At 38.9% G+C, this 22524-nt stretch overlaps 1 protein-coding gene across 3 annotated transcripts; it reads right to left on the reverse strand.

Annotated features, from left to right (window-relative positions):
• Positions 1-1241: 1241 nt before the first annotated feature.
• Positions 1242-22281, reverse strand: LOC117410778 (centrosomal protein of 68 kDa-like). Of its 3 annotated transcripts, none has more exons than XM_034017594.3 (7): positions 21890-22281; positions 8183-8572; positions 5541-7022; positions 5008-5130; positions 4646-4742; positions 3930-4102; positions 1242-3058 (listed from the first exon to the last, which is right to left on the reverse strand). In XM_034017594.3, exons 2-7 carry the CDS (start codon positions 8564-8566, stop codon positions 3008-3010), a joined length of 2310 nt encoding a protein of 769 aa, XP_033873485.3. In that variant the 5' UTR covers positions 8567-8572; positions 21890-22281; the 3' UTR covers positions 1242-3007. The 3 variants fall into 3 exon arrangements, with proteins under 3 accessions (XP_033873485.3, XP_033873484.3, XP_033873486.3); XM_034017593.3 differs by having other exon boundaries at positions 5541-7031; positions 21890-22279; XM_034017595.3 differs by having other exon boundaries at positions 3942-4102; positions 5541-7031; positions 21890-22278.
• Between the last annotated feature and the right edge of the window lie 243 nt (positions 22282-22524).

Genomic DNA, 22524 nt, shown 5'->3' on the forward strand with positions numbered 1-22524 from the left:
GTAAATGTTAATGGTTCTGCACTAAAAACAACCCATTTGACATTGCATTGTATTATTTTTTTAAAGATCAAGTTACATGACCCATAACCATAAACACTAGTCAAGACAAACGCCTGAAGAAAAATATGGCTCTGCTTTGTGTGGGCTGCAAATCAAAGATATATATTTTTTTCTCTAGTATTTTTTTTTATTTTTTTTTGTATCTCACTTTTCTATTTTATTTTGTTTGTGTTTATCATTACTGTTATACTCACTCTCACAGGTTCTTTGCTTTCTGATTTAACACTGGACATGTTTCATGCATTACAGATTTCAAAGAAACAGAACTGCTGGTAGCATAGATTACAGCAGTCGAGGCTAAATTACTATAAGGCCATATATAGTATACAACCTGCAATTACAAAGGAACTAGTCTTTAGGCAGGAATAAATGAATAGGTGACATTCATGCACTTTTTGAATGAAGATTCGCTGTATTTGTTCATGAAATGTGATGGATATATTAATGTTGTATTCCAAAAAAACATGTATGTGTAACATAAGGCATCCTAATTTACTTGAGTTATTGTCAAGCATTTATTTTTGTTTCTCCGTCTAAAAACTCCTTGATATTAAACCTGAATTTCTGTTAAAATATCACTGCATTTTTCAGGTTGCTCAGTAATACTGTAAGCCTCCAAGTAAAACTGCATTTCCAACCGTTCATCAGTTCACAATTACAGCATAATAGAGACAGCATTAAACATTACAAGTATTTGTTACATGATGTGTCAAGGTAGTGGAAAAGAGGTTTAGAACAACTTAGAACACAAATGGCACATACACAAATTATTACAATCTTTACTGGAAGAAGTCACATAAGGCAAAAAAAATAGCAGAGATACAATTCAATCATTGGTGTTACCAAGAAAGGTAGGATATTAGATCCTGTGTCAATGAAAAAAGGAAGCTGCTTGGTGAAAATCAGTGAATGAATACAGTGCTGACTGTAAAAGTTGTGTGTCCCACGTGAGGCACAGCTGTGAATGCAAGTGTTTTATCTTAAAGCCTGCACTTGTGGTAAGATTTATTTAATAATTTTGCAGAATTTTCAAGTTTGCAGAAGTACATTAGACTTACATTTTGTTTAAATGAATTTTGCTTTAAATAAATAAAAATTATTTTGGTAGTTTTTTCTTAAAAAAAAAAAGTAACAGCTGAGAAAGAGAATTCTTTATTCTTAAAATCAAGTCTGAATCTGTCTTTTTTTTTTTTTTTTTTTTTTTTAATTTCTCCAAATGTGTTTTGCCTATACTAATTCTCGTAAATCTAAATGATTTGGTTGTGTTCCCGTTTCTGTATTTGTGTAACATTGCATCTATATATACACTGCCTGCCCACTTTATTTGGGCCTGCCTACCTTATTGGATTTGACATTGCCAGGAATGATTTTTTCAGCATTATAAAGCTACAGAAGTAGCACAATTTCAAACAGTCCACCATAGGGCTCTGGACTTTTGACTGGAGGGTCATGGGTTCAATCCCAGGTGAGGACACTGCAGCTGTACCCTTGAGCAGGGTACTTTAATATACCTAGATTGCTCCAGTAAAAACCCAACTGTATAAATGGGTAATTGTATTTAAAAATAATGTGGTATCTTGTAACAATTGTAAGCCGCCCTAAGAAATAAATAATAATAATAATAATAATAATAATAATAAATGAGAAAAGGCAAAGATCTAACAGCATTCGACGAAATGAGTGGGTGCACTTAGTGCCACAGAAGCAAGGACAGTCATGTTGGTAGGTTGCTCTAAGACATTAGTCATGAGAATGCATCGGCAATTTCAAAACGAAGGGAGAGTGTTCAGGTTGTGAACATGGCAAATGGCTGGCCAACTTGACATTAGGTACATGTCCAGGCAGTATATATACCATATATTATTGTACGCTAATATATTCTGACATATACATTATTGAATTTGTAATGCTTTTATTAAAGCACTTCTAAATGATGTGGCTTAGGGTACGCCTGTTGGCTGTAGCAAGGTGTCTAATTCTGCTTGATCCACATTATGTCCCTGTTCTATTGCACACATTAATCAAACTTCCAGACACAGAAGGATCTGCAGCAAAACGTAGCCCTGTGGTAATAGAACTTTAACATTATTTACAAAGTACAGTGGCGCCAAAATTAAAATGTAATCCTAGTATGGCCTGAGCAGTCATTTATGAAAGATAAATTAAGTTATAACACCCAAATTATATTCCAAATAAAAATGTGAAATATTTAATATATGATACTTGCATTACTAATAAAGACTATATAATAATATAAGAATGAAAATATTCCTGCAAATCATTATAGCCAGTAACTTCAAGTAAGTAGCAGGGTTTAAAAATATATAGTGTTATACGTCCCCACGTGTTGCTACAACTGTTTAAAATACCACACCTGTAATTCTTCTTTTCATTGTTAACATCCAACTTTTTACACTATTAAGATCGGTTTCAAAGCTCTTTTCAAAATGTCTGCTCTGGGCGATTAAAAAAAAAACAACTTAAGTGCTCTGGCTTTTCTGTTCCACACCACATCATGGATCGTTATTGCTGTGTTACCCGTTTGACAATGTGGACAATAAGCCTTACACTATCTGTGCACTAGAGTGGCCATTTTGAAAATAGCTTTAAAAACAGCTTTAAAAAGTTGTTAGGAAAAATGACAGGTACATTATTTAAACAGTTGTAGCACAGTCATAACTATTTTTTTTTTTTGGAACTCCACTACTTACTCTTTAAATTAAATATTCATACTGTAGAAGTGCCAATAAAAACGAATCATCTTGAAATTCCAATATATTATAATAAGGCAGATTCTACAATAGCATGTTATGCATCATATTATTGTACAGCACAACAGAAATACATTATATTAATGCCACAAAAAACACAATTTATGGGAAGAAGCTACAATTACACAACCAGTGAAATATAGTGTTGACATTATGTTTACTGAAGTAATGTGTCTTCATATTTCTTGATCTTGTTCCACAAATCCACTTTCATTCAGCTGTTGAATCTTAACATATATAAAAAAAAAAATGAAGCATGTTTTAAGGAAGTGACACTTCATACCAGAAAAATCAAAGCAACAAATGAATCTTTCATTGCTACACAGACACAAGACAGAAAAACATTTTTTTTGTTTCTTGTACGGACCTTGATGAAATGTCTTTCTCAAAGGAAACTCAAGCTATATATGCTTTATGAAGACTTGTTCTTGGTTGGAAGAAAAGATACATAAAAGCTACAGGAGAAATCTTATCAGAAAAATGCAGGCCTTTATTCTTCACTGGTATGACAACTCAGTTAGTGCCTTCAGGCTTATTTAGAATCCATTTCAACAAGAAATAGTAGAATGCAATTTTATTTCTTTTAGCATTACTACTTATTCTACCATTCATTGAGTGTTTTTTTCTGGATCCAGCAGTATTATTCAAAGCTGGTAAAAGTGGCCGGTTTGTACCACTAGGTGGACTCTTTGTCTGTAACAGGAAAAGTGGATGGCTTCATTGCATAATATCATCATGACCAGAGCTCTTAAGATTAATTCCTTCAGGCCCTGTCTACAGTTTACTTCTGGCACTGCTTTATAATACCAGTGGCACAGCAATTGTGGACATCAGCTGTAGAATTGAAAAATGTGATTCATATTAACCAGAGTGTGATAATAACCCAAGTGATATTATTAGGAGATTGTCCCAATTGACTGCACTTATACTATTAATATAAATATTTCAAAAATCACTAGAAAATGTTAATCTGATTTGCCCTAGAAAAAATAGAAAGGCTTTGCTTATTTAAAACTAAAATTACAATGGTATTCTGTCCACTTGATATGTGCAATATGACCGGGGTCGAGTTAGGCTAAATCATTCTGAAATGGTTACCTTCATTTTTACCTGAATTGAATCCACAGTGGAATCACCACTTAGGTCAGACTTTGTCAGCATCTCATCTTGAATGATATCCATAGCGGTCAGTATCGAGGAGTACAAGTGTTCTGCATGCTTGTCCAGGGCCTCCGATTGCTTTTCAATCAGTCCCAGAGTTTCCTTTAGAACTAACCGCAAAGTCAGAGTTAGAATAACCACTGCTATCAGTCGCTAACAGCAGGGATTTCAGGTGATGCAAATAGTATCAAATGGTTTTAGTACTTTGTAGAATCAACTTCTGAAAACAGTTTTATAGATGCTTTCTATATGAACTGTCAGGATAGGTGACTGCATAACTTATTCTGGTAATCAATTTGAATGCATAGGGACTTTTTGTTACCAAGACCTACTCCCATGTATTTTAAAATATATTGGTAACAATTAAACAGAATTATTTTGAGCAATATTAACCCTTAACTACTGGGATCATATACTTTTTTTTGTTACCAAAACCCACTAGGATTAACCCCCTGATCAAGGCTATAGTAGAAGAATACTGTGTGTGTGACCCTAGATTTCACACTGATTTAACTATCAATGATTTATATGCAGATTACGTGCAGATTAATAATTAGGGTAGCAGAAATATGACAGATAAAAGGGGTGATTCAGACACATAGCTAGAATCTTTTGGCTTCATCCCATTTTTTAATTTTTTAAAATCGAGTTACCTGGGGAGGTGGAGCTCATGCAGCAAAGAAGAATTTCTCCTGCTTTTAAAACTGCTGTGGTCAGAGGCTGGTGTTCATCCACTTCCCTCTGGAACTTCTGCAAATTGATAGTAGAAGGCATACAATGTATAATTTTCTAAAGCATTTGTGTGGGACACTATGAAGTATATAAATTTATTAAAAAAACACTAGGTTTGAGTTTCATGCTCACCAAAGCCTTAAATAACATTATAAATGTGCTACAGCTAGGATTTTTGCCACTCTTCTCAGATCAGTTTGAAATTCATTCCTCTACCTGCTAAACATTTCATTTTCTTTTGGAAGAAAGCTGACATTTCACTAAACTTGTCCGATATATTTACCTTGTAGACATCAAGGGAGCTCTTGACACTGTCAATGTCTGGTGTTGGAGGATTCCAGTTGTCCATTTTCTCAGCTACTTTGTACAGCCATTGAATTAGCTCCTCCAGTTTATAGCAAAATGTCTGTGTATGAGAGAAATGTGTCACTTACCTTTTTCCCAAATCCATTTACACACCTCATGCCACTATGACATGCAGTAAATAAATAAAACAAATAAATTAGTAACATACATACCACGCCAAATCTGTAAATACAAAGTGCTTTCAGTATCAAGAAAAATATCAGGTTTTATATATGAGTGAAAGTATAATTTTTTATATACTGTACAAATATGCGTATATTCTGAATCTATATGAGAAGAATGTCCTATGCAAGTTTCATCATAATTGGATGAGGTTCTCTAGATAAATGTAAAACAATAGTGTGAATGGACGGCTCTACTATATCTCTGTTGCTGGGATTATGCATCCCTAGTGGGGGATAATTGTGATACATGACGTGCAATAAATTGAGGTTAAGATTAAGGCTATACCTGAATGTGTTGCATAAGCGATTCCTTCGTTTCTCCACCACTTTGGTCAACGTGTGTCTTCTTTTCAAATTCAAAATGAGATAATCCTCCAAGCTGCTCCATAAAATTAGAGACCTTTTTCAGCCTGCTTTTTGTAAATTTACCCTCTGCACTTTTTGAGTCACTCTCTTGGTCATAGTCTTCCTTGATGGTTTGCGTACCAAATAGGGCACCAGCATCTGCAATTCCCTCACTGGCCATGGGCTCCGCTTGATTATACAGGGGCTTGGATGAAGCAGTATCTTTTTTCAGAACAGGCTGTGTTTCACAGCACACATCCCCAGGCTTGCTTATCTGCACCGCTATGGTATTTAATTGCTGTGATAATAGCTCCAACTCATTTAGCCTTAAAGGCAGAGAAAGGTATTCTTCATCACTGTCCCATGCTTTGTGTAGTGGAAGGATCTGTGTAGTGGGGATAAAACAAGTCTTGGATGCAAAAGATGAAAATACCCCATATTTACGGTGCCATGTTCTCTGTTCAACAAGTTTTTTGCTATGCGATTCAAACCAAGCCGAACTGTTGGAGTTTTCGATTGAAAGGTCGACATGGTCATCTGAAGAATATGGGCTGATGGACCTTCTTGAGGACCCTGTCTGCTGGTGTGCAGAACCCAATTTCAAATGACAGGGTTCCTTATACTCTGGATTTGAGGGTCCTAAGTCTTTGCCTGAGAACAGTCTCTCAATAGATGAACTGTCGTTTCTCAAAACCGCAGTGTCGTATTCAAGGCACGGTGTACTGACTGACCTCAGAGTGTTGTTAGTTGAGTAACAGAAGCTATCAAGCTCTATTCCAGAATCCTGCAGCAATGGGTCAGAAACTAAAGGATCCCCATCTGATTGGCCCCTGGAACAAGAATGATTTGGTCTTAAGGGATAGGTGTAATCAAGCATGACCCTGTATTCCTCATCAGGATCCCAATGAGGAGACTTTCGATTGGGAGATGGAGGTAAGGAGCTAGGGATTGCACATGCCCAGTAATCAGCCTGATAAGGAGATTTTTCCCTACTGTGCTTGGAATCCAGCATCTTATCAAGGCTATGATGTAAAGACCTACCAGAACGAGTGGATGTATTTGGAGACTTCCAAACCTGAGATGTGCTTTTTTTCGACAGTCGTGAATAAGGAATAGTTGCTTCTACTGAAGACGGTCGGGGAGCAGACAGCCCTCTGGGACTCATCTTCACCATAGTGCTGTAGTCCACTAGAGGTGGACTAGAGAAGTAACATCTACTAGACCTAGGGATCCCACTATCAACTCTTAAACTTGTTTGGCTGTATGAGGTATGCCACTCTCTAGAGTACAATGCTGCATGTGAGGTTGCTGGTTCATACAAGCCTTTATGAGGTGAACCAGAATCAGTGTTGTCATTCATTTTCACTGACGTTGACTGATATTCACAACTTGGAGTTGGTAGTGTGGTACTTTTGTCCTCTATCTGTAAATCCTTAAAAAAAAAAAAAAAAGAAAGAAACATGTAGTTTGGTTAGGTCTATGACTCATTTTTTTGTGAACTGTGTATATATTCATATGGTATATTTATATTCAAGAAAAAGACTGTAGGACCATGTTAAAAGAAGTTTACCAAAAAAAATACACATAATTCAAATCATTAAACATGATCAACCTACAGTTTAAAAAAAAAAAAAACCAAAAAACAATTGCAGTATATAAATAGCCATCTTAGTTTTATTATTTATTTATTTATTTATTATTTAGTCGTTGCCAATTATTTGTATTATTTTCTCCCAATTTAGAATGTCCAATTATTTTTAGGCTTAGCTCACCGCTGCCACCCCTGCGCTGACTCAGGAGGGACGAAGACGAACACAAGCTGTCCTCCGAAGCGTGTGCCGTTAGCCGCACGCTTCTTTACACACTGCAGGCTCACCGTGCAGACACAAGACAACACAGCTCTGGGCAGCTTACAGGCAAGCCTGCAGGCACTCAGTCAGACCACAGGGGTCACTGGTGTACGGTGAGCCGAGGATACCCTGGCCGACCTAAGCCCCCCCAAAAAATCAAAGACAGGGTTCCCGAGTGGCACATCCAGTAAAGTGCAGGATGCAGGATGCGCCCTATAGCCTGGAGATCGCTGGTTCGAGTCCAGGTTATGCCATCGCTGAGTTCCCAGGGGGCGGCGCACAATTGGCCGAGCACCGCCCGGGTGGGGAGGGTTCAGGTCGGCAAGGTAATCCTCAGTTCACCGCGCACCAGCGACTCCTGTGACTGATAGGGCGCCTACAGGTCTGCTGTCGTAGCCACTCAGATCTGTGTTGTTCTCCGGCACTATTAATCTGGTGGCTTCACTGTAGACCTGCAGTGCGAAAAAAAGACGGCTTGGCAGGACAAGTTTTGGAGGGCACATGTGTCTGTCGCCATTTCCCGAGTCGGCGCGGGAGTTGCAGCCGTAAATCGGGATAAAAATAATAATTGGGCCTTCCAAATTGGGGAGAAAACCAGGGTAAAAACCATTGCCGATGACTAAATTAAAAAAAAAAAAAAAAAAAAGAGAGACAACATTTTTTAATTCCAAGCCATTTTCTAACCTTTTTTTCAAATGTTGGCAATACATTTTAGAACATATCTTTATCTCACCGTTTCTGAGTGCTTTTGAAACAACTCTCTCCTTACATGGGAAGATGGCTTCTTGTGGTCAGTGGAAATATCGTACAATGGCTTTCTCATTGCATACTTGGCTTTTCCTGAAGAATATCTGGAAGACGGTTTGATTGCAACCGTCTTCCTCTGGCTGCGACCGTGTGACCCTCCAGCACTCAGTACTGAATATGACTCAGCTGAAAGTGCCTCTCTGGATCTGTGTGCAGGAGACTTTGTTTCATCAATGGTCATGAGCTGGTGCACACCATGAACCAGCTCTGGGATATCCTTCTCTAGGTCAGAGTAGTTCCATTTTCCATAAGTCTTTGTTTCCATCTGTGATGGCAGCTCAGAAAACATTAGTTCGACTTCCAAAGCCATGGATCACTAAAAAGACAAAAAGGGTTTGTTGGTTTAAATGAATTGTATTTAGGAAACATGAGATAACAATCTTCCCCTGTAATGATTGAGTGTTAAGGTGGTTTTCTGTCCATCTCGTTTGCATGAGAACACTGCAATGGCATGGCTAGAGTATGCAAATATAATAACAAAAAAGGTATTTGGGTTTTTTTGTTATTTTTGAGGACATTTTATATATATATATCTTATTACAGTTAGGTATCTTAGGTGTTTTTCATGATTGTTCTTTGGTTGTTTTTCAGTGAATTATAACTAGGACTTCTGATTTTTGGTTTTAACCGATAGAACCCAATAAAACACCCCAGATACAAAAAAAAAAGAAATCGGTGGATAGCCAATAAACACCGGAAAACACTGGGATAACTGTGGAAATGGTTAATCAATTCACGTTGACTTTACCCTTTTCCCATTCAAAAATAAAACCTACTACAAAAATAATAATAAATACATTTCCCAGTGCTGCTGGGCAATGTCCTGCCTTCCTGACGTGCATCTATCATTGATTCGTTTTCAATACTTTAAACCTGTCCCAACTACTGAATGACAGCACATTCCTACATTTCTACTGGAGACTCTGCTTGCGGGATTTAAAACAAGATTACAATCAGGATAGAGGGTTTATTAGCGGGGTTTCAAGCTGTATTACAGTTAAGATACAGAGGACTTAAAACAGAATTGTGGCGAAATGTACAAAAAAGCCTACACACACAAACCCCAGAAGAATGTGCCCGTGACCATAGGGATTTCGTTGTGGAAGACAGCAATGGAAAGAAGGTACAACTTAAGTGTGCAAGTACTGCTGAGTTACTACTATACATATTTTGACAGACAAAAAAGAAAACGCCCAAGCATTTTGGAAAGTAACCGAAAACACTAATTTCATACAGCATATCAAAAAAGAAAGCCCTGAAAAAAACAGATTTACATAAAACTCGAAAATAGCTAAAAATAAGCACTGAAAAGTACAATTAATAAAACCTGAAAAACAGAAGCCCTAATTATAACTAAGAAGAAGCCTTAGCCACTCAGAATTGTAAGCCAAACTGAACATACTAAATAAACAGATCTGTGAGATACACCTGCTGCTGCCACACAACATAGAATGAGAAAACAATGCCTTAACAAACAATTCAATATGCAATAATAAACTATTAACATTTTTTTAATTACAAACCATTTTCTAACCTTTTTGTAATAAGGTTATTGCAATAATAAACTATTAACAGAAGCGAAGAACTGCAACCAGCAAAAACAGCTGGTACAAATGGTCTGCAACAGGATTTGTGGACAGAAATTGTTATTCAGTACAGCAGATTTTTACAGAAGATCTAATCTCAAAAGGGGAAATGTAGCTGCATCTACATCTGAAACAACTCTGCTCTCTGAGAAACCAACTTCTCTATGCCTTAAGCAACACTTTCCATAGTAACCACATCCCAACAATAGAGCTAATAGTACACCTAATCTTATACCAGTAAATAAGCACCACTGAAAAAAAAAAAAAAAAACAATAATTACTGTTAATAAAGAGTGCTCAAGTATTTTGACAGAAATGTAATGTGGTTTTATTGCATGCAAATCATAAAAAAAAGAAAATATTGTTTTGGGTGATTTTTACTAAAATAATCTGACAGTGTATGAAAAAACAGGGACGTAAGAGTTTAGACATCTTGTTTTTTTTATCCTGACAACCTTTCCAGCCCCTATATAAAGGCCCTGTGTTGGGTTAAAACCATGCCCAAATCATTGCAACATAGCAGGAAGAATAAATCTGAAGTCCCTTGATGGTGGAACTTATCGCAGCTCACAAGAATGGGGGTACTAATATGTAAGCTGACAAATTGGCGTATGTCACCTGGGGAAGTGTTTGTTCCTATCCTTCTCGAACCATGCCCCATCGTCTCAAACCATGCACCTTAATAATTAAATAATGCACAAAAATTAATCAATCCCGCCACTAGAAGCTCACCCACATGTTACCTATAAAAATAACTTGGGATTTCTACAGCTGCAGTTTGCTTTCTCTTGGCTTAGGTGCTCACTGGGATTTATAATTGATCTGATGATTAAACAATTTATTTTGGTACCAGTACTGCTGAAAAATACAATGCCATTCTCACAATGTACCACTGTAGATCTGTAGGTCCACAAGCTTTACTCCATAATTGTATTAACCGAGCAAGCTTAGACTTGCCCATGTTTAAAGTTTTCCCTTAAAGAATATTCTGATTTGACTCCCACAATGTGCTTAACACAATCAAGAAGCCCATTCAAGCTTCTTGCTAAACCATTAATCAAACACTGCAGGAGTGCAGAGCTAAAGAATGTAAAGAATCTGTTCTGTTCTTGAAATTGAACTGTGATCTTACCGAGCACAGTAATTAAAGTTATAGCCTATTATAATTTCAGTTAAAGTACATTGAGTTAGCAAGGCTTCAAAGTAACTGTAAGTGGAATATAAGTGAAGTTTAGGAGTAAAGTTTCAAGTATCAAACACCCCTCCAGAGATGGGTAATCGGGATATGCACATTTCAGCATTACAAGAGCCAATCAAATTGCAGGAAAGTCACCAAAAAGCTTCTACATTCACAGCGTTTTAAGAGTACAGCAACTGTTTTGTCCAGTTTGGGGCTCATCAGTGAAGTGTAACTGTACTCCAACCAGTGAAATGCCCAGGAGAGTAAGTAAATACAAGTAGCTTCCACTACAGTCCTGCATAGGGGTAACCGCAGGGCCTGTGGGTGACCCAAATCTAGTTGTTAGTGTTGTTTATTTTTTCTCTGTTAGTGTCTGTTAGATTTATATTATTTTAGCCTTCCCCAGCATTGTTTGTTTATTTTCCCCAGTTTACACGCTATATAATTATTTTGTTGGTCATTTAAGTTTAGCACATTTAAGTCTATATAGGACGTGCTTGATTTGTGTCTACCTTCCTTGTAACAACTTTGTTTATCGAATATTTTAGGCAAAGTGTGTTAGTGACTTGATCTTGAAATCGAAATGCTATAGTTGTATACAGTACATTTTTAAACATACGCTGGCAGTGTGTAACAGTATATTAGAATAAACTATGATGGGCTACTGTTTTCTTTTCTCTGTTGTCTAGTGGAGAAAATGTGTTTAAACAGCCAAATTGAGGTAAAACCTGTTTAGACTGCACTTGTAGCTCTCTTGATCTACCCCTCAGTTTTTCAAGATTAACAAATGCATTCATCTATATCGGTCTCCTATTACAACCTTCGATTCAGCAATTTGATTAGTTTAATTGTCCCTTGTGTTTTTACTGCTGTTGGGCATAACTCATTCCAATATGCAGCTGCTCATGATTGGAATGAGTTACAATCAAGGCTTACACTCCCTGGTTTTATCTCAGAGGGCGCTTTCTTTTCTAGACTTGAAGCTTTGTTCCCTGTTTCATGTGCTTGTCAGAACAGACACTGATTTTATTTGATTTTATTGATTTCATATTGTTGTAATGTCTCTAACTGTCTATGACAGCCTGGAGAGACAGCTGACAGGAGGAAAGAGACCCCATTGGGGCTGGTAAGGGTTAGCTACCCTTGTCGGCAGTATCCAGCTCTGTGTTTACAGGATGCTGGAGACACCCGCCCAAGGCTTCTAAGAAATTAAAGAGAAAAATACCCCTAGAGTCTGCGAGAGCGGGGGCGGAAGATGACTCAACGTTGGACAACACGGTTAACGACTTAGGAACGGAAACGGATATGAGTATGGAGAGTACTTCACAAAAGACTAGTTCAAGATCTGCAGTTAACAAAGACATGGAACTCCAGGTTTGTGTCTGCGGCTGGAGCAAGGCGACAACGGTCAGGGGTTTGAAGATTCATCAAGGGAGAATGAAATGCTTGAGGGAGAAGGGACAAGGGCCTCGCATTGATCAGTACTTCTTACGAAGTCAGTCAAGTCAGTCGAATGAAATCCAGCGACAGGAAGCAAACCACAGTTCGCAGGATATCAGCACCCCTGTCATAGATGTGAGGAGGACTTGCATGGACACAGTTAGTGATGAACCTAATGATCCTTGTGAACCCGGTCAGACAAACCAGCATAAGAGAGAAAAGAACCTCAACGGGCACAAGCCTGGAGTTAAATGGCCAAGAGCTTGTGAGAAAACTGCATGGGACACAGTAAACACAGATCTCTGCGTTGCATTGGAAAGATTAAGTGGAACAGTTGAAAAGAAGCTGGATAAATTTGGGGACATCATCTACGCATATGGAAGTGAGAGGTTTGGAGTTGAAAAAAGGAAGGAAAAAGTACAAACTATTCCTGGAAAGTCTAGACGGCAGCAGGAGATTGAACGCTTAGTTAGAGAAAGGAGACAGCTGAGGAACCAATGGAGAAGAGCAGAACAAAGTCAGAAGGAGGGACTCAATCTCTTACAAAGGGTCATAAAAGATAAGCTTGCAACATTGCGCAGAGCTGAGCGCCTACGGAAACGCTACAAAAAGAAGGAGCGTGCGAGAGCTAACTTTTATAAAGACCCATTCAAATTTGTAAAGAAGTTATTCACCAGTGAGAAGAATGGCACACTAAAAGCATCTAAGGTTGAGCTGGAGAGATATTTGGAGGAAACACATACAGATTCAAAAAGGCAGGAGCCTATGTCAATTCCGTCAGACATCCCACCTATCAATCCACCAGAATACCAAATGGAGGACTGTGCACCTAAGTGGAAAGAAATAGAGCAAGCTGTGAAAAAAGCAAGGGCTTCATCATCTCCAGGGCCTAATGGAGTTCCGTACAGAGTGTACAAGAGTGCTTCAGGAGTTCTACGAATTCTGTGGAAATTGATGAAAGTGGCATGGGAAAAACAGGTTGTACCAAGAGCATGGCGCCGAGCAGGTGGAGTCTTTATACCTAAAGAAAAAGATTCTACAAGCATCAGTCAGTTTCGTCCCATTTCCCTATTAAACGTAGAAGGCAAGATTTTCTTCAGCATTATTGCTCAGAGATTGTCAGCTTACCTATTAAAGAACTGCTTCATTGACACTTCAATACAAAAAGCGGGCATTCCAGGTTTCCCAGGTTGCTTAGAACACATCAATGTGATCTGGCAACAAATTCAATCAGCTAAAAAGGAGAGGAAGGAGCTCCATGTGACATTCCTGGATTTGGCTAATGCATATGGTTCAGTGCCACATGAACTACTTTGGGCAGCATTTGATTTTTTCAGTGTACCGATGACAATAACAAATTTAGTGAAAGCCTATTTTGGAGATTTACAATTCAGTTTTTCAACTTCAGAATTCAGCACTACATGGCAATGCCTAGAGGTTGGAATAATGGCAGGATGCACCATTTCTCCACTGGCTTTTACCATGGCAATGGAAGTAATCATTAGGGCATCAAAATGGGTAGTAGGAGGAGAGCGCTTGGCTTCTGGAATGCGACTACCACCAATTCGAGCATACATGGATGACATGACAACCATGACTACAACAGTAGCCTGCACTAATCGATTATTGGTCAAATTAACCAATAACATTGAATGGGCACGAATGCAATTCAAGCCCACTAAATCAAGGAGCATCTCTATAATTAAAGGCAAAGTAGTAGATAAAACATTCTTCATTAATGGTGAGGCAATACCAACAGTGTCTGAGAAGCCAGTGAAGAGTCTTGGGAGATGGTACGACGGGGATCTAAAGGACACAGTTCGTGTGGGAGAAGTTAGACAACAAGCGGTGGAGGGGTTGAAGAGCATAGACAGCTGCGCTCTACCAGGTAAACTAAAACTCTGGTGCTTTCAGTTTGGTCTACTGCCGAGGTTGCTGTGGCCACTGACTGTGTACGAGGTTTCTTTGACAACAGTAGAGAAGCTGGAAGCTTTAATCAGTTCATACATCAGGAAATGGTTGGGAGTTCCACGCTGCCTCAGCAGAGTGGGACTTTATGGTAAAGGAATACTGCAGCTACCAGTCTCTGCTCTAACCGAGGAGTTTAAGTGCGCCAAGGTCAGACTGGAAATGACATTAGTAGAGTCACGCGATAAATGCGTAAGGGAGGCAGCACCTGTGTTGAAAACTGGAAGAAAGTGGGCGGCAAAGAAAGCTGTGGAAGATGCAAAGGCTGCCCTTCGAATTGGTGATATCATGGGGCAAGTTCAGCATGGAAGAGGGGGTCTTGGTTTCAGTTCAACTCCTCCTACATGGCACAAGGCGGCCCCAGCTCAAAGGAGGAAGCTGGTAGTCAACGAGGTGCAAAAGCAGGAGGAGAGGATGAGGTGTATAAAGGCCATTTCCCAGGCCAAACAGGGAGAATGGATGAGATGGGAGAGTGTGGAACAACGCAAGATTGGCTGGCAAGACCTATGGTCAATGGAACAGAGCAGGATCAGTTTCCTCATCAGGTCAACATATGATGTTCTCCCATCACCACAGAACCTAAACCTCTGGGTAGGAGAGGATCCCTCATGTCCTTTGTGTTCATCACCTGCAACATTAAGGCACATTTTGACAGGATGTAAGGTGGCTCTTAGCCAAGGACGGTTTACTTGGCGCCATGACCAGGTGCTGCGATGTTTGGCCTTAGCATTGGAAGACAAGCGTAACATGACCAATAAGTTGCCACCTGTTCCATCAAAACATTACACACAAAAGACAACATTCCTCCGCCCAGGAGAGCAACCACCAAGAAAAGGTGTTAAAACCAATCCTCGCCCAGGACAATTGGAAGCTGCTAGAGACTGGAATATGCTGGCAGATGTTGGTCAACGGCTTATTTTTCCACCTGAGATTGCCACCACTAACCTTCGACCAGATATTGTCTTGTGGTCTGGATCAGCACGCCTTGTTCACCTGGTAGAGTTAACAGTGCCATGGGAGGATGCTGTAGATGAGGCGTATGAGAGGAAGAAACTGCGGTATGCTCAACTAGCCACTGAAGCGGAACAGCGAGGATGGAGAGTTCGGGTTTACCCAGTGGAAGTGGGTTGTCGAGGATTTGTGGCACGCTCTACAACCCGGTTTCTCAGAGACGTCGGATTCAGTGGCCAAGAGTTGCGTCGCACAGTGAAGAACTTATCTGAAGCAGCAGAGAGGAGCAGCAACTGGCTGTGGTTGAGACGGAAAGATTCTGGCTAGGGACAGGTAAGTAAGCTGGGCTGAGTTGAGTGGGGGACGGAGGGGGGTGATGCTGGGACGCCAGAATCACCGTCGAGCCCTCTTGAGGTGTCGTGGGCTAGTCGACGAAACACTGAGGATGGAAGGTGCCCACTTGAAAACCCCAGAGATGTACCCTACTTAGCTCAATCCAGACGGTTGTCATGCTGATGCGCTGGGGAGGCCGCACTTTGGTTGATCCCCGGAGCCAGCATCGCAGCCGTTGTGTGTGCTGATGCGCCAGGGAGGCAAAATAAGCTGATCCCTGGAGCCAGCATTACACTTCAGCCATTAACACCAGACAGAAGGATATCTACATCATCATATGGAAGGAAGCGTAAATGGAGGGAGACACATATGGATCACATTAGTTTACTGTAAAGCTACGTCTTAGTTGGTGCTTATCTTGGCGAGAGCCGAGTTCAAATCAGCATGAAGTTTTAACATCTACTCTCGTGTAATGGAAATCATGTATTGTTGTCTGTTGTATTTATGTTGCCTTTTGGCCAGGTCGGCATTTTAAAAGAGAACTTGTTCTCAATGTCTTTACCTGGTTAAATAAAGGTTTGAATTGAATTGAATTCAGCTGGTAACAATAATTTCCTCCATTAACTAAAGCATTATTTTCCAGTGCCAGCCCAGGCCTTAAGAGGTAAATATACCTCAAAGCATTATAAATCATTAGGGTTTGCGTTCAACAAAGTGTTGAGAACATCAAATGAACCTGGTAATAGTGGAAGGCTCTTATACAAATGTAGCCAAAACATTAAGGTTAGGAATTCTTCTATGGTATTATTTCTGTGGATGCCTTATCTCACATTAGAAAATGAATTGGAGATTTCCTATAACCTGATTGGCCAATACGAGGGCTTAAATCTCTGATAAAGGACCTAGAATGTTACCTTTCAAACTATGCTTAATCACTGTTCCAAATCAATCTGCCTGAAAATATGTAAATACAGTATTTGTGTATTTTACACACCCTCTGAATGTTGTCTGTCAATGTAGACTATTCTGCTTCCTCGCTGTCCTATCTATCTATAGGTGATGTGTCAGTCATGGATTGGTGGAGACGTGATTGCACTCGCTACCAAAGGGGGCGTGACTGAATATATATCAGGGGATGTGGCCGAGCGATCTGTTCCTTTGTTATGGTTAAGGACGAACCTGTAAAAGGAGTACAGATATAAAATAACCGTGAGTGTTTCGTGTTTGTTTGTTTTGTTGTTCTATCATTGTTTGTCATTGTTAGACGGCTAACACTAGCCGGGAGCTGTTGCTAAAGGCCAGCACTGAACCCAGACTACACTGCATCACTGTTTCATAATTGTTGTATAGCACTACCTGCACAACGAGCACTCACTGTTTGGAGAAGTGGTTGTGTCTGTGTTGTGTCTTATTATTACTGCATTATTATTTCAGGACTGAACCCTGTGGTTTAACCAAGTGACACATATTGGTGTGTAGAGCCAGTTATAATAATTTACCAGTAAATAAAGAGCTGTTTAACCTGTGTTGTTTCAAATCATTCCTGAGCACTGCATCACCTGTACACCTGTTACTTTTTTAAACGTATCCATTTTCTAATAGCAACAGAACCCTCATAGGAAGGCTTTATCATCTGGAAAGGCCCTTCTCGTTATATTAAATACACTCGCCTTTGGCTCGGAACATTTAACGACACGAGACGGGCCTTACAAGATGATAAAGCCCTCTTCTTCAGGTTCCATTGCTTAAGTAGTTGGGCTTGTGAAATTCCTGTTGTCCACATTTTTGCCAGGATTCTTTTTTTTTTTTTTTTAGATATTTGTCAGTAAACATATTGCCTCTCAAAAAAAAGCCAGTGACACATTGTATTAGAATATACAATGAGGACTATACCCATATTGATAGTTTTTTCATAACAAAAAAAATCACTATAACCAGCAAAATGAGGGCTACAGATTACTGAGGAAGCATGTAAGCCACAAAATCCTGGTTCAAATGCCAACTCTTCCTTTTTTCGTGAGATCTGGTTTTGTCTCCAGACAAACAGAATGTTTACAATATAACTAGGGCTTCTGACTTTCGGTTTTAACCCATAAAAACAAGCCATCTCACTATACACATGGTGCATGTTATATTATAGAAATTCATGTATACCCTTGTGCCTCAGTCTTGATCAACTGTAAAGCAGACCATCCCACTGTAAACTCTGTTTTTAAACAGGGCTTATGATGTAATGCCAGTCACAACAGCTGTTATTTGTATATGTAGAAGTCTACTCATGTTACAGCAGTCTGCATGTTTTATGGCTTTGAAACCACTTCCTTCACAAACAATGTTTTGGCCTTTGATTTTTTTTTTGGCATAACAATTAGCATAATAATGTTGATATAGTTTAACTAAACAATTTGACCACATAGGCTTTATGGTTCCACAAAAGTAAATGGAAACATACAGGGTAAGTAATAGTAATAATAGTTACATATGTGAAAAAGGAATTTGTGTTATTGCCACATAAGGCTCAAATCAACTTCAGGCAAAACAGCATGGCAAACAGCAAAGTTTGCAGTATACTATATATGGACACCTAGCAACCATTCTTGTTCCTTTTGAATGACTAACACAGATAATAACGAGGCAATCTGATCCAGCCATCATTTCAACAATTTATGTACATCTCACTTTGTTTGTTTGTTCCTTAAATATTCTCTAATTATATATCATTCTGCATGGAAGGCAAACTAATTGCAAAGTGAGTTTGCACTTCAGTAAATAAGAATAAGTTAATCACCTATACATGGGCCTATACATATAGAACATTTTATTGACTAATAAGACCAACTGACTCATGTTTGCCAGATTAATTCCTTCCTGTTTGTTTCCTGGTTGTGTAAACGTACAACATGTACAACTTGTTATTAAAAAACACTTTCATGTACAAGCCCTTGTGTTTTTATGCTGGACACACGGCATTTAACCTTCCGCTCAATTTCAATTGGGTACTGCTTTGTTCTTTTTGTTCCCCAAAACATCTGCATGTCAAATAGTTTTCATGGCATGCTAATTCCTAGGCCTGTTAGAGTTACATCACTGGTGGAAGCTGATTCAACTATCTGGGTTTATAGGCAAGCTGATAAAGGTGCACATTCCTTATGTCAACTGGATAGGTGTAAATGGTGCCACTAGTAGAGTGTGAAATTATACTCTAAACAATGATGAAGGCAAGCCTCTTGTTTACATGCCATTCTGGTTGGTGGAAGCAAAAATCTTACGATGTATGCCATTCAGCTTTATGCATACTCTCTACCAATACATTAGCTGCAAACCAGGTGACACGCAACCTTATTTTTTAAATTGTTTTTGATATTCAGGTGCTTTTTGCATTGACTGTTTTAGTGTCTCTGTGACAGGTTTACTTTTAAACAAATGCCATTTATCTTTCCTGGTTGACTGTGTCGCACTAAATAGCAAGGACAGAAGCAATTGTGAAAAAAGCAGATTAATTTGGAAATGTTTGTATACTTTCAACTACAATTTTTCAACAAGGGCAAGAGCACACCTTTTTACACTATCATGTACAATATGTTTAACAAAATCTGGTTTCTATGTGAATAACATTTTTCCAACAATGCACAGTCACTAGTTTCTCCAATCTGTAACTGCAGCATTACAACTTAAATGCTGATCTTTGATTAAATGACTGTTCTTACAAGCTTATAGGCCATGTTTTTCTATTCTTACCTCCTTATGGGAATGATCATGAAATAGTTCAAATAGTTTGGCAAGTATTTTAAACTAAATTACTGCCCCCCAATCCTACAGAAGGCTTATTTTGTCACTCCAGAACAGGTGGAATATTAGGAGTATAGTATCAAGACTTATTTCTTAATAAACTCTGGGGAAGGCAGAGGAATTCCAAGCATGGGTTAATCTTAAACATGGGCTAGCAAATCCAGTACTAACTGAAACTCGGTGTTATGAATCTGATTTAGCTTCATTTGTCTGTTCTCTTGAAGTCACAAGTTTGCAAGTGTGTGCATCACAGAGGTGTTCTTGGAATTCCTCCAGCTGAAAGTTGAATAGGAAATGTGATACTTTTCTCCACATATCATTTGTAAAGCCCACCCCCCCATAGCAAATAGAGTAATAGGAATAGTATAGAAACATATGGTAAATTGCACACATAAACGTGGATAAACACGTAAGTTAAAATGAATCAAGTTGCCAGAACTTGGATCTACCTATTCCCATGGTATGAGAAAGCAGTTTAATGAAAGATGAAAGCGGCTTTTAGGCCCGGTCCACACTACATAACCGATCTCAAAAGCCGTACTAAAAAACATGAATTAATCCAGCTCAAAGCGTCCACACACTAAAGGACCGTTTCATGTTTAGTAGGGCTAAATGTGTACAAACACTATTAAAACAGTTTGGTTATAGTTCCTAGCAGCGCAATGGACTGTGGAACTTAATATGATAGTATCCCACCATGCACTGTCTGTTTACAACCTTGCAAATATGGAGCCCGTGCTCATGGAAGGCATAGCGCTGCTTAGCATGAACATTATGGGTTTGTTTCTTAAAAACACACGGAATCAGTGCTGGAGAAGGCAACAACAGCAAGCTTTGCATAGGCACCATCAACATGCCATAAATATGGATTTTACGCTGTCACTCCATGATCCACCATTTTACAACATATGCCTAAAAATGGTACAGCAGTTTTGATAGTCATTATCAAGTGGGCCTGTTCAGAGTACTGTATTTGTAATGTCCAAGTGCAGAAACATATCAGCCAGCATTTTGGGATATTGGCCTAGATGTGTGTTCTGTCCCACTGGCTGTGAAAATAACAGCAAGTAGGGCCTGTTCTCTGTGCACTGACCCAGACTCCAGCTCTAGTTACTGCAATTCAGAATCAGATTCTGTGAACTATATCAGGCTCCATGGCAACAGAAAATCTCTAGGTTCAAATAACAAAAGGCCAACAGTCTTATTATTTTATATTGAGTATAGTGAAAAAACACAGCCCAACGCCTTCCACATGGAAATGTCATTTTCTGTCAGGTAAATGAAGACGCCCTAGCTGACCAATTTGCACAACCAATTTTATAATTCTTACAGTTATTTTCACATTCTTTTACTTTGCTTTTATTAGGCTTTATAATGGGTAACCATGTTACGGTTAATTTGCAAGATCATTTTGTTGTTTTGCCATGGTTCTGCTGTGGATGTGCTTTACCATAGTTTACCCAGGTTTTAAAATATTATTTATTTATTTCTTAGCCGATGCCCTTATCCAGGGCGACTTACAATTGTTACAAGCTATCACATTATACATTATTTCACATTATACAGATATCACATTCTTTTTTACATACAATTACCCATTTATACAGTTGGGTTTTTACTGGAGCAATCTAGGTAAAGTACCTTGCTCAAGGGTACAGCAGCAGCGTCCCCCACCTGGGATTGAACCCACAACCCTCCAGTCAAGAGTCCAGAGCCCTAACCACTACTCCACACTGCTTCCCCTAAAATATGCTTTACAATGTTTACCAATGCGTTATCCATATTTCACTATGCCGCCTTACCCTTTGCCATGATTTTAGTATGGTAAACGTATAAGCGTAAGCTATACTTACCTGTGATGTAACACTGTGCTGTACTTACCTGTGCTTTACCAGACTTTTACCACCACTGATATTATGCAGTTAAGTTATATAAGGGATACTTTGTTTCTTAAATGCAATCGTTGTCGTATGATAAACAACATGTATTTGTACCTCCGGCGTTTAAAAAAGTGATATCACACTACCTCATTAATGCAAATTTAAGAGAACCTGAGCAGGTTACCAGGGCAACACTGAGGTATATAATCAACAACTAAGGACAAAGCATAATACCTACCAACCACCCCCCCCCCCCCCCCGAAAACAAGTAGTTTGAATAAACTACAAATTAGCACATTCTGGTTTGGTAGCAACTAAATGCATTATAACATACACAATATTTAAAATAATAATAGTTTTAGGATTTAAAATGCACATGCTGTTTAGAGGAAATTGTCATCTTGTGTGCTGTTCCTCTTCCTTTATCATCGCTTCAACGTAACGTTTAATTTCGTTTCCATCCTCCCCTCTTTATCCTTTGATAAACAGTTTAGTCTGGTACTTACATTTTTAAACAGCAGTTTGCGTTGAAGTTCACGTACTACTGTATTTTGTTCTTCGTTTACGCTGTAACTGTTTTCTCCAAAAGACGGTCATTTGACGCCCAAATTGTTAAACTGTTACAAAACACCAGCCTGACAGCCATTCTTTGGAAATTGTCTACAAAATCTAAAAGGCGGAGCGAGGGAAGTAGCTGTTAACCAATAACGCCAGTGTTCCCTCCCGAGACGCTTTTCCGTCTCTAGGAGATGAAGGTTTGTAGACAGCAGGAGGGATTTCGCGTGATATTAAGAATGCTTGCCTAGAGTATAAATATACAGATGAGCACATCAGCGAGAATGAGTGACTGTAAAATAATACATTTGCATGGTTACACAGGGTAAATCATTAACAGCATACATATTTTGTTACTGCACTGTCTAATACACTCGACATCCCAGATTTTTAACGTTGGTATTCAGATGTTAGTGGCCCCTCCCTACAGAAAGTGGCTTTCCTGGGCGGTGGGCGGTATAGGGTTCACCAATGTTTAGTTACAGCTGACTGTTTTTCATGGCAGATTTTTCAAGGTGTTAACCACACATAATTCACATTTTTACAACTGTGTATTTTTTTTTGTAAGGAAATAAAGAAAAAAGTA

This window comes from Acipenser ruthenus, chromosome 6 (assembly GCF_902713425.1).
Source record: "Acipenser ruthenus chromosome 6, fAciRut3.2 maternal haplotype, whole genome shotgun sequence".
Classification (NCBI taxonomy): domain Eukaryota; kingdom Metazoa; phylum Chordata; class Actinopteri; order Acipenseriformes; family Acipenseridae; genus Acipenser; species Acipenser ruthenus.

Bases quoted from the DNA above. Each gene is read 5' to 3' on its own strand.
- LOC117410778 (XM_034017593.3), bottom strand. From the start codon at position 8,566: ATGGCTTTGGAAGTCGAACTAATGTTTTCTGAGCTGCCATCACAGATG. The intron at 4,743-5,007 runs GTAAATATATCG...ATCAATTTGCAG, and splicing joins GCTCCCTTGATGTCTACAAG to AAGTTCCAGAGGGAAGTGGA. The intron at 4,103-4,645 runs GTAACTCGATTT...CTTTGCGGTTAG, and splicing joins CATGAGCTCCACCTCCCCAG to TTCTAAAGGAAACTCTGGGA.